This window comes from Rhodamnia argentea, chromosome 5 (assembly GCF_020921035.1).
Source record: "Rhodamnia argentea isolate NSW1041297 chromosome 5, ASM2092103v1, whole genome shotgun sequence".
NCBI classification, from domain to species: domain Eukaryota; kingdom Viridiplantae; phylum Streptophyta; class Magnoliopsida; order Myrtales; family Myrtaceae; genus Rhodamnia; species Rhodamnia argentea.
Genome location: NC_063154.1, coordinates 17,048,967 through 17,061,164, shown reverse-complemented (window position 1 = coordinate 17,061,164; position 12,198 = coordinate 17,048,967). Strand labels below are relative to the sequence as shown.

The 12,198-nt window shown below is 40.1% G+C and overlaps 2 protein-coding genes across 4 annotated transcripts; both read right to left on the bottom strand.

Moving 5' to 3' along the window:
• Positions 1–700: 700 nt before the first annotated feature.
• LOC115755171 (xylose isomerase-like) lies at positions 701–6,799 on the bottom strand. Of its 3 annotated transcripts, none has more exons than XM_030694480.2 (21): positions 6,607–6,799; positions 6,099–6,182; positions 5,867–5,974; positions 5,502–5,576; positions 5,279–5,408; positions 5,058–5,149; positions 4,823–4,873; positions 4,024–4,100; positions 3,876–3,930; positions 3,690–3,791; positions 3,490–3,541; positions 3,244–3,289; positions 3,115–3,170; positions 2,853–2,904; positions 2,644–2,723; positions 2,489–2,559; positions 2,341–2,381; positions 2,099–2,198; positions 1,924–1,995; positions 1,735–1,812; positions 701–926 (listed from the first exon to the last, which is right to left on the bottom strand). In XM_030694480.2, the coding sequence occupies exons 2-21, from the start codon at positions 6,165–6,167 to the stop codon at positions 891–893; spliced, it is 1,443 nt and encodes a 480-aa protein (XP_030550340.1). In that variant the 5' UTR covers positions 6,168–6,182; positions 6,607–6,799; the 3' UTR covers positions 701–890. The 3 variants fall into 3 exon arrangements, with proteins under 3 accessions (XP_030550340.1, XP_030550341.1, XP_048134822.1); XM_030694481.2 differs by having other exon boundaries at positions 6,471–6,613; XM_048278865.1 differs by lacking the exon at positions 6,607–6,799 and adding an exon at positions 6,453–6,489.
• A 570-nt stretch (positions 6,800–7,369) lies between these two features.
• LOC115755175 (serine carboxypeptidase-like 13) lies at positions 7,370–11,732 on the bottom strand. Its single transcript, XM_030694485.2, has 14 exons — positions 11,421–11,732; positions 11,194–11,330; positions 10,480–10,556; positions 10,069–10,191; positions 9,822–9,924; positions 9,672–9,709; positions 9,479–9,580; positions 9,093–9,185; positions 8,841–8,993; positions 8,503–8,574; positions 8,295–8,413; positions 7,979–8,092; positions 7,807–7,861; positions 7,370–7,692 (listed from the first exon to the last, which is right to left on the bottom strand). The coding sequence occupies exons 1-14, from the start codon at positions 11,543–11,545 to the stop codon at positions 7,609–7,611; spliced, it is 1,395 nt and encodes a 464-aa protein (XP_030550345.1). The 5' UTR covers positions 11,546–11,732; the 3' UTR covers positions 7,370–7,608.
• Between the last annotated feature and the right edge of the window lie 466 nt (positions 11,733–12,198).

Here is a 12,198-nt window from a genome sequence, read left to right as displayed (position 1 = left end):
TACAGCACGCGCTTTGATCTGTCGTTCCACGATTTTTTTTTTTTTTTTTTTGGTGGAACATTCAACGATTGATGAGGTGCAAGGGAAGCGATGCTCCCGAAAGACCGAATCAGAAAATTAAGAAAGTTGTAGTCTCTCTGTCGGCTTCATTCTCTTGCCAGCATATGTTTAGCCTTACCGATCTCGTACGAGATTGCGGGGAGAGTGGCGTGACTGGGGCTGCCGGTGATCCAAAAAGCACTAGAGAATCATCTTTTAGCCGCATTTTGGACTTCATGAAGTCATTGAACATCTGAACATCTTCCTATAAACTTATGAGAGAGAGGGGGCCAACACCTACGCTCTAGAAACTTCTGAGCAGAAGTGGATTTTTTTATACTTCGTTACGCAGCACTCATTGCCACGGTCCCAATTCCGTCATCCTCGAGCGAAGGATTGTTTCTTTCAGGACCCATGTGAGTGACAAGAGCGTGCAGTGATCAGGTGCAGGATTTACAGAACGAGGCCAACATCAAGATCGAACTAAAAGAGGTTAATATCAGCAAGTACACTTTTTTCACAGTTAGATTCTTGGATGAGCTTGTTGATGGATTCAATGCATAAAATAAGCCACATTTGAACTTCACTACTATGCCCTAAAAATTCATAAAACCAGAAGCAAAAAGATATAGCTACCCCCTGAGGATCAGAAAGAGGGTTAAGAGAAAAACCACATGCAAGTGCAGAATTAAGAAAACGCAGCGATGATGATGCTCCAAGAACATAAGGGTTGATTTTGATTGCCAAAACCATCCGAGTTTAAGGTTACGAAGTGTGCTGTCAAAGCTAGCATTATATCTAAGTGAACCATACAACTTTTCACAGTAAACATAAAAAACCCCTCGCTTTATCTACAATGCAGACTGGAATATCATCTCCGCGAGTTCCTGAAAAAATCGCAAACAGGTACATAATCAGGTCAAGCCACACCAACATCAGGAAAAAGGATGATGCTTGCCAGGGGAGGAAAAACTCCAGAGATCGAGAATGTGTCAATATACTATGATCTAGAAGTAGATGTGGCTAGTCATCTACTTATCAGATGGTGATGTGGGTTCATTCTGAGGTTAAAGCAAGGGGACATATGAGGTTCCGAGTACTAGGTGTGGAAAGCACCAAACAAAATCAAGAGTAGCTCAGTGCAAAATCGTAGTCGACAAATGGAAAGCATCCTAGAAAGAGGCAAGAGGAAATAACTTAGCATCAAAGAGACAGTACTAGAGAGGTTCATACTTGTGATTGATAACGAACATTGTAGCTTGAGATCTTTTAATGTCCCAGACACTACTCAACAAAATTGGACAATTATATCTGCTACATCTCTTCTAGTAACACACAAAACAAAACGCATTACTTGAAAGAACTTTGGTCCATTGCCATAGCTAGCTAGTTAATTCTTTGCTACACGAAACATGTGGCACTATTTGGTTAGGACTAAATCTTCATTTAGACTTGTTTACTAAAGGACAACATGTCACATTATTTGATTAAGTGTTTAGCACACTTAGGACCTACGACGTAGGATCAAGCAACTGCTAGCCACGTCATGTGGCAACACGTTCAAAAGGTTCCCTAGTATTTATAGCATAAGGAAGCCTAAAAACATAAGTGAAGCACAGAATCTCAGAACAGAATTTTAAAAGTGAAGGATGTAATGCCCTCCTTAAGTACTTAGTAAGAAGCCTTCTGTAGTACCTGCTTGGCTGAAGGAACCTTGGGCTCACCCCATGCCATAGCCTTCTTTTCAAGCGATTCAAAATCCACCTTACCAGCCTGATGAAGAAAGTTCAGGATCAATCATAAAAAAATGAAAAAAAGATGGTGAAGAATCGAGGCATATTTGAAAGGGAATTGTTAGACGGGATGCTTGCTATGAGAAAGTACCTCAATTTGAGCCCCGAATTCGGTATCAAAGCTCTCATATCGCTTCTTGACCAGGTCATTCAGAGAACCATCCTATGTTTGAAAAGTGAACATAATAAGTCATGTTGATTGAGAGGGGTGTACCTAAGCTGTCGGACTAGAACATCAATGAGTTGAATGGAAGTAATTAGTTCACCTCAATCAGCTTGGCGACATTTCGGAGCCCACGGGCCAAGGTGTCCATTCCGCCAATATGAGCAATGAACAAGTCTTCAACGTCCGTGCTCTCTCTTCGTCTACAATATCAAACAACATTTATACTACAGCAAAGGACATATGAAGATGAAGCACTGAAACCAATATTAGGCAGAATCCATCTCATGCCTCCTACCCTCTATAATCAGTATTAACAAAAAAATAATAAAGAAGGACGCTTACAGTTTAGCATCAAAATTGAAGCCCCCTGGTGCCAGTCCTCCCTAGAAAAAGTGAGGATGAGGAACATAATTATGAAGTATTGCATATACATAAGCTGATCCCAACATGACTTTTAACTGTGCAAAAGCAAAATTGAGTTTTGACATACATTTCTAACCACACTGATCATGACCATTGTCGCCTCTCCAATATCAGTGAGGAACTGATCAGTGTCCCATCCTGTCAATAATTGCATTATGTTAGTACTAATACTGTTCAGATGTTTTAATTGTACATATTCCACGTTTTGATATAGGAAAGTACCGATCTGTGGATCGCCAGTGTTGGCATCTATGTTTCCAAGTAGACCATGAAGTCTAGCGGTTTCTAGCTCGTGATGACAACTACAAAAATGGAAAAAACAAATGTTAAGTTGCACCGTAGCAATGGGATCTTCAGGTACGCAATCCAAATTCAAGAATTTAGTCACAACAAATTAGCATTCAGTTTTAGCACCAAATTGCATGAAGTACCTATGCCCGGATAAAGTTGCATGGTTACACTCGACATTAATTTTGAATTCTCCTGCAAGAGAATGGACAGAGCAACATCAAGACACGGTTTTTAAATAGGCAGAGTACATCAATGAAGAAGATCTCAAAGTTTACAAACTATCTCGGAATTGCAGGTATATCAACACAGGACATCGTACATGACAAGGTAAAGGAAAAGAACAAGGCGGTTAATCATTAATACAACATTCCTGGATGGACTGGCAAGTCATTCGATACTCACCAAAAAGGCCATACTTCTGCAGAAAATTGGCAGTTGTAGCAACATCCCAGTCATACCTGTAACAAGATTCCCATAAGTAAAGGTGAATGATGGAAGCTGTTTTACCAATTCAAAGCACAAATATCTTACTGATGCTTCGTTGGTTCTTGAGGCTTAGGTTCAATCAATAAAGTCCCTGGCAAGACACATGAAGAAAGGACAATCAGACAAAACTGATATTGCAGGCAAAACAATCACTTAGTGAAAGAATTTCAGAGGCAGAGCTAACTGATGCTAAATATAAAACAGTCTGAACAAGAATCCAAATAAACCCTAATCTAACATATAACTAATTCTATTAGAACTACTCCATTTAAATGTCAAGGAGGACGGTACCATTGAATCCAATCTTCTTCTTATAAGCAACAGCTGCTTCAAGGAACCTTGCCTGTCATTTATGAGAAAAGGTATTAGGATGGTCAGCCCAGTAGAAGGAAATTATAAAAAACTAGATGATTCAGGCCATGCAGCGGGTTTTCAAGCAAGCTTCAAGGCAAAAGTTTAAGAGCAACGTAAGGGCATGCTTTCAAACACACCAAGTGATCCAGCTCTCGTCCCATGTCCGTGTTCAGTAAAGTCTGATATCCTTCACGACCACCCCAGAAGACATAGTTTTCTCCTCCTAAATAGTGAGTGACCTGTCCAGGTAAAGCCATAAGATATAGTATTAACCAGAAGCCACGACAGATAAAAGATGCAACAACTACCAAAAAAATGTTTACCTCCATGGCTTTCTTGACTTGAGCAGCCGCATATGCATATACTGCAACCTCAGGGCTGTCAAGAAACACATGGAATATATAGTAATATACACATTAAGTTTATAATACCGTCTTTGTATGGATAAGCATGCACATTCATATATATTACCTGGTGGCAGCTCCATGCATGTATCGGGGATGCACGAACAATTGAGCTGTACCCCACAAAGGGCGGATTTCAGTTCCCTGCATGCATAATAACAGAACTCAATTGAGAAGCCAGAGTATTCGTGGACCTAAAGGGAACTTAATTCACTCGTGTCGTTGGCGACATTTAAACTATTTAAATTTAATGCATGCCTGTTCAAGCCACCAAAAGAAGGGAGAAGCTAGTGTAGTATAGCATATTGCCTAACAAGGGCTGACGCTTAATGAGATAACATGGGCATCCAATAAAATTCATGGCAAACTATTGCTAGATCTCATCTTCGCCGAAATCATAAAAGACAGTGTAGAGCAGAAATAGAAAGAACTTTAAAATGATTGAAATGCCTAACCGTGAAACTATACAAATTGAGAGACTTCTCCATGAAAATCTATTGCATGCAACAAATTAAGCTCAGAATATTGAGAAAATGGAAAAATGAATTAGAAACCACGCTTTCATGTCCCGACATCAAGTTTGATCATATTTTACAAAATAGAGGCAAAAGATCATCACAGGTTAGGCATATGCTTTATGAATGATGATCCTCTCAGCAATAATATGGAATCATCATCCATCCAAACACTCCATCAATCAAAACCGAGCCAAAGCTTCTAGGATAGAAAATTCTGAGTAGGATTTTCAAGTGTTCAAGCAATACTTCATAAATTGAGTAAAGAAGGCCTCATTGGCGAATCACATCCTAAAAGTATGCTACAGCTGTAACAAAAACAATCATTATCATATTTGTCCAGGAGTCTACCTGCAGTTCCTTAGCAAGGGCCACTACTTCATCCAAGTTTGCATTAGATTCCTGTGACAGTGACGACAAAGAGCAAACTTAAGCTTGACTGCTGGATTAAGAATTTTCATGGGCAGCTGTATCCGCACAAGTAAAGAACAGGTGTTTCAAACTTTTTTCTAAGATCATAAGCAGTGACAAATATTATCTTCTAACATTGTCCTGTGCAGCCTCTATATATGAACTTGTAATTCACCTCCAATGTCTTGCCATCAGGAGCTATATCCCTGTCATGGAAGCACCATCGATCAACTCCAAGTTTCTTTAAGAACTCAAAGTTCGCCCTCACTGTTTTGTTCATCAAATGCAGAATGAAATAAAAAGGCGTCAGCACTGATTCCGATATACGGTCCAAACTGAAGTACTTTTGGAAATGAAACACAGTTACTGAGCAATTCCTAGATAAACAAGCCTTACTTCTCCTTTTGGCCATAGCCAAAGAATTCGTGCCATCCTCCCAGGGCCAAAACTTTGTGGCACCACCAAATGGGTCACCTCCAGTTCCCCTGAACGTGTGCCAAAAGGCAACGCTGAATCTTAGCCAATCCTGCAAGCATCAGCCAGCCATCAAAATTCATAACCTGCCCAACTGATCTGCATAAAGAAAAAAAAATTACCAAGGAAAAGAAAAAGAACCCACCTTCATTTTCTTGCCTAGTATCTCCTCTTGGGCATTATACCACTTATATGCCAGTGGATTCTTGCTTGAAGGACCCTAAATGGGAAGCAGGTCATATAAATTGAGTGCAAAAATCTTAACCAGCAGGCACTTCAGACAGTAAATAACAAAGTTCAAAATTAGACTTTGAATTCTCAAGCAAAATTGCTGAATGTTCTTTCATTATGTAAGACAACATAACCGTCTTTACTACTTTAATCTGCATGTAGTAGCTAAAAAAAAAAACACGATCTCCTGCGAACTTTTGCGAGCACTAACATGAAGTTGGAGAAGTAAAATTGCAATGAAATCGAAGCTAAGCAGACCCTTTCTCCGAGAAGCCTCACCTCATACTTAATGTTAGGGATGCCCGGGAAAAATTCTCCTTTCCAATCATCAGCATCACCACACTCACCACCAACGTCAGTGGCAGGGCATGTCGGCGGAGCACCAACCTGTTTGCATAATCCACCGCGAACAGCAAACATTTAGTCGGACATCACTTCAGTTTCAAACGGGTCAAATTTAATATATCAAAGAACACAAGACTACGGCAAAAAAAGGGGAACTTTGCTTTACCGCTCCAGCTATAGTCAGACTAGAACAGATAAGAAGAAACAAAATCTTGCCCAGCTCCATTCTTTTCATGCCCGCGATCTATCTCTGTAACACAAACAGCAGTACCAATCGCACTCACAATCAATCCAAAGCGAAACAAACAAACCAAGAAAAGAAAAAAATCGAAATCACCCATCGGCCGAAATTCCAAAAAACAGCAAGAAGCAATTGTGTTTTACTGCATCAGTAACACATACAAGCAGCAGCAATTCCACTGATCACTCGAGAAACTCAGCATCTAAAACTTCATGCATGCAAATTGCACAGGAAAGGAAAATAACAGAGAAGTAGAAAAATCAAGCCAAGAACGTTTACAGGAAACTAAAGCTTCACCCAAAACAGCCGCGGCTTGCGAAACTACAGAATCAATCAATGCCTCTCGGAAAAAAAAAAAAGAGCGCTGCTTATGCGGCAGTGGAAAAGATGACGTATTTATACGAAAACAGCATAAACCCAGGAAAATTCGTACCAGAAAAATCGAATTGGATCGAGGGATTTTCGAAAAGTTGGAGATTGATGCGTGGACCTTATCAGAAAGTTAGTTTCAGACCAAATCTGTCGCGCTTTTTTCTAGGTGATGACGACGACGATGTTTCATGGACAGATAACATCGGATCCAATGACTTATCATCGAAAACCGCGAATATAATGGATTTTATAAATAAATAAATAAAAAATAGACATATATAGGAATTTTCAAATGTGGATAAGAACTCCAGGGGGGATGCGATTGTAAAGCAAGAAACATAGGATTAAGCATATTTATGAATTTTATCGAATTTGGAAGATCGGACTATCCCGATTTGGATTATTTATCTGTTAACAATTCGATGTGTCCATCACCGAAAAAAATTTTATATTATTCGGGTGGAATAATCTTATCCTACCAATACGGCCCCGAATAACTTATTCAATATCTAATCGAGACATATTTAGATTTATGCTGTACAAGTTTTAAGGATAGGACCCATCTTTTTACTGAATATACCCTTAAGTTATGGCCGCATCTCACTTGTTCACAGATTTTATATGCCATTTATATCGGATTAAATCTTTTCGCCTTTCGAGTTTGAAAATTCCCACAGCACCATATTCACACCCATTGACAATCAGAATCATTCATCAAGTCTCACCGCCAGGCCTTCACCCGTTGGTTTTGGAACGTTCAGTACGAAGGGGTCGCTCTATGATCAGCTCCGAAAGGAAGAAGAAATGACAAATCAATCATGATCTGCAGAAGGCTCATGCACATTCATCTCTGTGTAAATGATTCAACAAAAGATATTCGGCGTGAGCGATCCGTCAATCCATCTACGACCATCGGCATCAACACCGTGGTTCCGAATCCCCAATTCAAAACTTTCGTTATTTGACTGATTACACTGGTTTATGGATACAAAATTTACGCGGGCAAGAAGAAAGAATCTGAAGCTGGAAATCGAGCTAGGTCCTCAAATTTTCTGGTGGCGACTTAGATCGGATAGTAGTGGATGAACCTTCGGAACATCTCATAACACTCTCGTCGCTTGTACTCTTGAGGCGAATGACCAGCCCCCTGCAGTACATGCACAAAAAACGCGCGCACATGCGCAGACGATTGATTTAGCTTCTGAGAAGAAAGCAAGTGATTCGCGAAAACAAAAGATTAAGAGGAAAGTATCGATCTTGCCTTGATACTAGCATAGGTCAATCTGTAACCGTTTTCCGAATACTTGATGGTATAACTGCGAATATCAATAATTCAGAAAGGATTAAGGGCTTAATAATCACAAAAACGAAAAAGAAAGAATTGAACCAGAAAGGATTAAGGAGATTGAGAACGTCAGCTCCAGAATACTGACCCGGCGACCTGGCCATCGACAATCCACGGTCGCCAATTATTCACAATCGTCAGATCAAGCACCTTGACCCACTGTTGGGTCCCCGTGCTCGGAATGGTAAGGTCGTGATCACCACTGCAAGAACAAGAAAGTTTCACAGGTAGCTCAGAAAGAGAGCTAAACCACTTCAATTAAGAGCGAGAGAGTAATAATCCAGCAGAAAAGCACAGGATTTTTCTCAACTTGACTGTGAGAGTTCGACTAACCCCTCAATCAGTGCCAATTTGGATTGAGGAACTACGAAGTGGAACATGGAGCAAAGTGTGTTTGAATTTACTTGTATACGAGAACTTGCAATCCTTTGGAGCTGAGGTTCTTGTGAACGTCAAGGACACTGTCCACATCCATTGTGTACTGCAGTGACTTGTTGCATCTTACCCAGTTGTCAACTGTTCCCTGGTAATAGAAATCGAGGCAATGAAATTAAGCAAGAACTTTGAGACTTATTAGCTTCTTCGAGAATGACGCGAGCGCTGGGAGCATACCAGCCGCACGCCGAGAGCTTCCTGAACGCCTTGATCATTCGCCCACCAGTAGGACATGGCATAGTTGAAGTTCTGCAAATCAAGTCAATGCATGATTAGTACCCTTTATACACCATCAAGCCAATCAAGAGCAATGCCAGACATCGATATTATACTAAAATTTCTCAACAAATTGGAGATTTGTATGTGGGACTTGAAGCAACATGGTTGGTCGTGATTAAATGAATGATGGTGGCATACTAGGTCGCTCGATCTAGAAGTCTTTAAGTGTAATTTCCTTCCAGATTTAGTACTTACTGTGGAGACAAAACAAGTCTGCAGAGAGGGAAGAGACTCACGTGGCACCAAAATTCAGGGATCTTGGGAGGAGAGAGAATGAAGTTATCGGGGCTCTCTTCAAGAGATCTATAACTGAGCTCTCCACCGGATTGAGGGGATGCCCAGGTGCATTTAGGCTCCAAAATGTCGTTTTTGTTTATGTCTTTGATAAGCTGCACAGAAAATTCAAATTCAATAGCAAAAATCTCCACAATGATGTAATGTCATGTAAAGAGTGTAACATGCATAAGAACAAGGTCTAAGTCGCTTACCCGAGAATAAAATTCATATGCCTCATAGCATTCAGGGGAGGATGTGCTTACATCAATGTCAGTGTAACTAGCGTTGCAACTCTCCTTCATAGTCTGCAGAAGGAACATTCCATGATCAGCATCAAATTCAGCAATCCCAGGAAAGCAACCTTGCTCGAGAGTGCGAGAAAAGCGACTAAAGCTGAAACTTCATGATGGACTCGTATAATTTTGACATAAAAGATTTTCTATTAGGTAAAACATGTAACCCTGGCAGCATGCTCGTGGATTCAAATTAGAACATTCAGTGGAAGAAGCGTTGGCCAACTGTAATTTATTTCTTGCTTGAAATAAGATTTTCCCAACGATTCAATACATCAAGTCGGCTAATTCACAAAGCAAAATACCTCATAGAGCTCATCATTTATGAGGCCAATGCGATGGGAAAATATAACTTTCGAGTTGTCGTTAATGTCTGCATCAATGCGTGGGCATCCAAGAATGTAACCCTGCAACAGTGCAAAAAACACACATTGGGGATTGCAATTATTAAGCAAGTCTGAATACTTACTTGAAACCAAGCTTAGATTTCCCTTGTACCTTGAGATTCAAGCGTGGGACAACACCGGCTTCATTGCCTGAAAAGTGCAATCAGCAAATTTTGAGCATTTCAAGCCATTTTCAGAATGTTCAACAACAGAAAGCGGAAACGAAAAATGTAACTCGGTATCGAATCTCAAGGCTACTTACCATCCACAATATGTTTGACTACCAGACTGCCAGAAATGCCCGAATAAGAATCAACACCAACAAATAATTGGTTTTTCAAATACTGAGGGTGCTGACTCAACCACTGCATTTCAAACAAAGAACAAAATCTCATCAAATAAGCAGATCAACCTTCCAATTGATGCTTCTTAAGAAAAAACAATTTACTCAATAGCGTTCTCAGAAGTGAAGACCAAAATATAACATCACTTTGATTAATTTTACTCACTTTTCTCAAGAACTTATAGGTTTGCCAGCCGGCTTGCGTGTCTGAGGTGTACCAACCAGAGGCAGTTGTGGAATAAGAGAATCCAGTGCCGACCGGTGCATCAACGAACAAAATGCTCGATGTCTGAAATTTATCACACTCATTACGCAAAAGCACCAGAAGGACAAAGGAAAAAAACAACAAAAAAGAGAGATAAAAAAACATGTAATTTTGGGGCTATAAGTACATAAAAGATCACAGAATTAGGCGGTCAATTGGCATGCTTAAAAATGAAAGGAGGACAAAGAATTTACACATTTAATAGATGCATCAAATTTCAGGTGAAAACAAAGCTTATCAAGAATAAGAAAAACAACTTACATGTTTAATTGGAAAAGAAAGATACAAAGAAATTAATCTGAAACAGAATACCTTTGTCCAAGTGTATGGATAGTACTCTAGCTGTGGCACGCCTCCTTCATACTCGGTGATGTTGAATTGTAACGGACCTAAAAGAAACTTATAAGTCAGTGCAATAATATTCCAATGAAAACCAAGCCAGATCAATTTTCAATCACCGAGGGAAGATGAAAAACATAAAATGTCCCAGAATTTGCAAGAATAATATGCATCAATTTAACCAAGATGGGTTGGGTTGGGTAATATGCATCAATTTAACAAAGCTTATCAGTTGTACCACCAAATCTCAAACGGTATCAAAATAGGAGACCTGAGTTCGAATCTTTCCAGACTCCTATTCGCCTCTCCAATTACATACTTTCAATCTTAGTAGTTAGGCAAAAAGAACAAACTAAGTGTGACGGGCAGTGATAAAATAATTAAATATTAAATCGCCCCTTCGTTTAAGGGCTTAACAGTTGGCAATGGTCCCACCAAATATCCTATTTTACTTTCCACCATGAACACAACTGCCTACCATAAAACCCAAGAACTCAATTTTATGGGCAGGTAGAATACAGAATTTCCAATCCTAGCAGGAGAAGGCCATCACAATTGAATCTCGGAATAGAGGATACAGTCATGCCGACTGGGTAAATGAGTCCATAACGACTGGGGCGGACTCTCATTCAAAAACGCCCTCTGGCACAACAGAATCATGAAATGACAATTGAGAAAAAGGCTAACCATTTTCAAAAATGAGGCCATTGAATGCAGAGCAACCAGGGCCTCCACTGTACCAGAGCAACAGAGGGTCTTCTTTAGGGTTCCCCTCCGTCTCAATGAAGTAGTAGAACATCTCCACGTCCTCAACAGAGACGTACCTAAACAATCAAGACAAAACACCCACATCACAATCTTCTCCATTCACCCCTGAAGGAAAGCGAAAAAGGAACGAGAAAGATAACACCTACCCTGTTTCGAGCTTAAAGGGGAGTTCACCATCGTAACCGGGCAAAGTCTTGACGATTGTGCCTCCCAATGCTGCGGTGGCCGAGAAGGCCACAAGAAGCAGCAAATGCAAGAAAATCTTAGTCATTTTCTTGGCGCCGCTTCACACACCTGCTGCTACAGCAGCAGCTTCTATGCAGTTTCTTCCCCTCCCCCCCTTCTCCTTTCCCTTTTTCTGGGGCCTCTCAAATCTTTGCGCAAGCTCTCTATGGTGCTTGTGTGCGCAGGAAAAGATGGAATCGTAGTGGGGTGGCGAGCTTGTCGTGAAAGACGTCATTTTTATTGAAATCTGAGGGGAGGGAATTCGGATGGCGGGATGGAAATTTTGGTAGGGACCAGAGAGTGAAGGGGGAAGAGGACTTTGAACTTTGGTTGAGCAGTGTGTCGAATCTGAGATGAAGATTTAGAAAGGAGGGTGTGAAATACAGTTGGTCAAAATGGAGTTCTGGAGGCCGGGATCATGGCAGAATCACCTGCGGATGTGGGGGTCCCTCGGACTAATTTTGACCGGGATTAATATCGCAAAAAATCTTAAATTATAATATTTATAATAAATTTATTTTAAATTATTTTTTAGTTATAAAAAATTCTAAATAGATATATTATGATAAATTTACATCAAATTATTTTTTGAATCACCAAAAATCTCAAATTGATACACTGTGATAAATTTACCCCATATTAATTATTTTAACAACTAAAAATCCTAAACCGATACATATGTGATAAATTTGATATTCA

Bases quoted from the DNA above. Each gene is read 5' to 3' on its own strand.
- LOC115755175 (XM_030694485.2), bottom strand. From the start codon at position 11,545: ATGACTAAGATTTTCTTGCATTTGCTGCTTCTTGTGGCCTTCTCGGCC. The intron at 8,575-8,840 runs GTGAGTCTCTTC...CTTGATTTGCAG, and splicing joins TCCCTGAATTTTGGTGCCAC to AACTTCAACTATGCCATGTC. The intron at 8,414-8,502 runs GTATGCTCCCAG...TTCTATTACCAG, and splicing joins AAGCTCTCGGCGTGCGGCTG to GGAACAGTTGACAACTGGGT.
- LOC115755171 (XM_030694480.2), bottom strand. From the start codon at position 6,167: ATGAAAAGAATGGAGCTGGGCAAGATTTTGTTTCTTCTTATCTGTTCT. The intron at 2,905-3,114 runs GTGAGTATCGAA...ATTCTCTTGCAG, and splicing joins GCAGAAGTATGGCCTTTTTG to GAGAATTCAAAATTAATGTC. The intron at 2,724-2,852 runs GTACTTCATGCA...CCATTTTTGTAG, and splicing joins GCAACTTTATCCGGGCATAG to TTGTCATCACGAGCTAGAAA.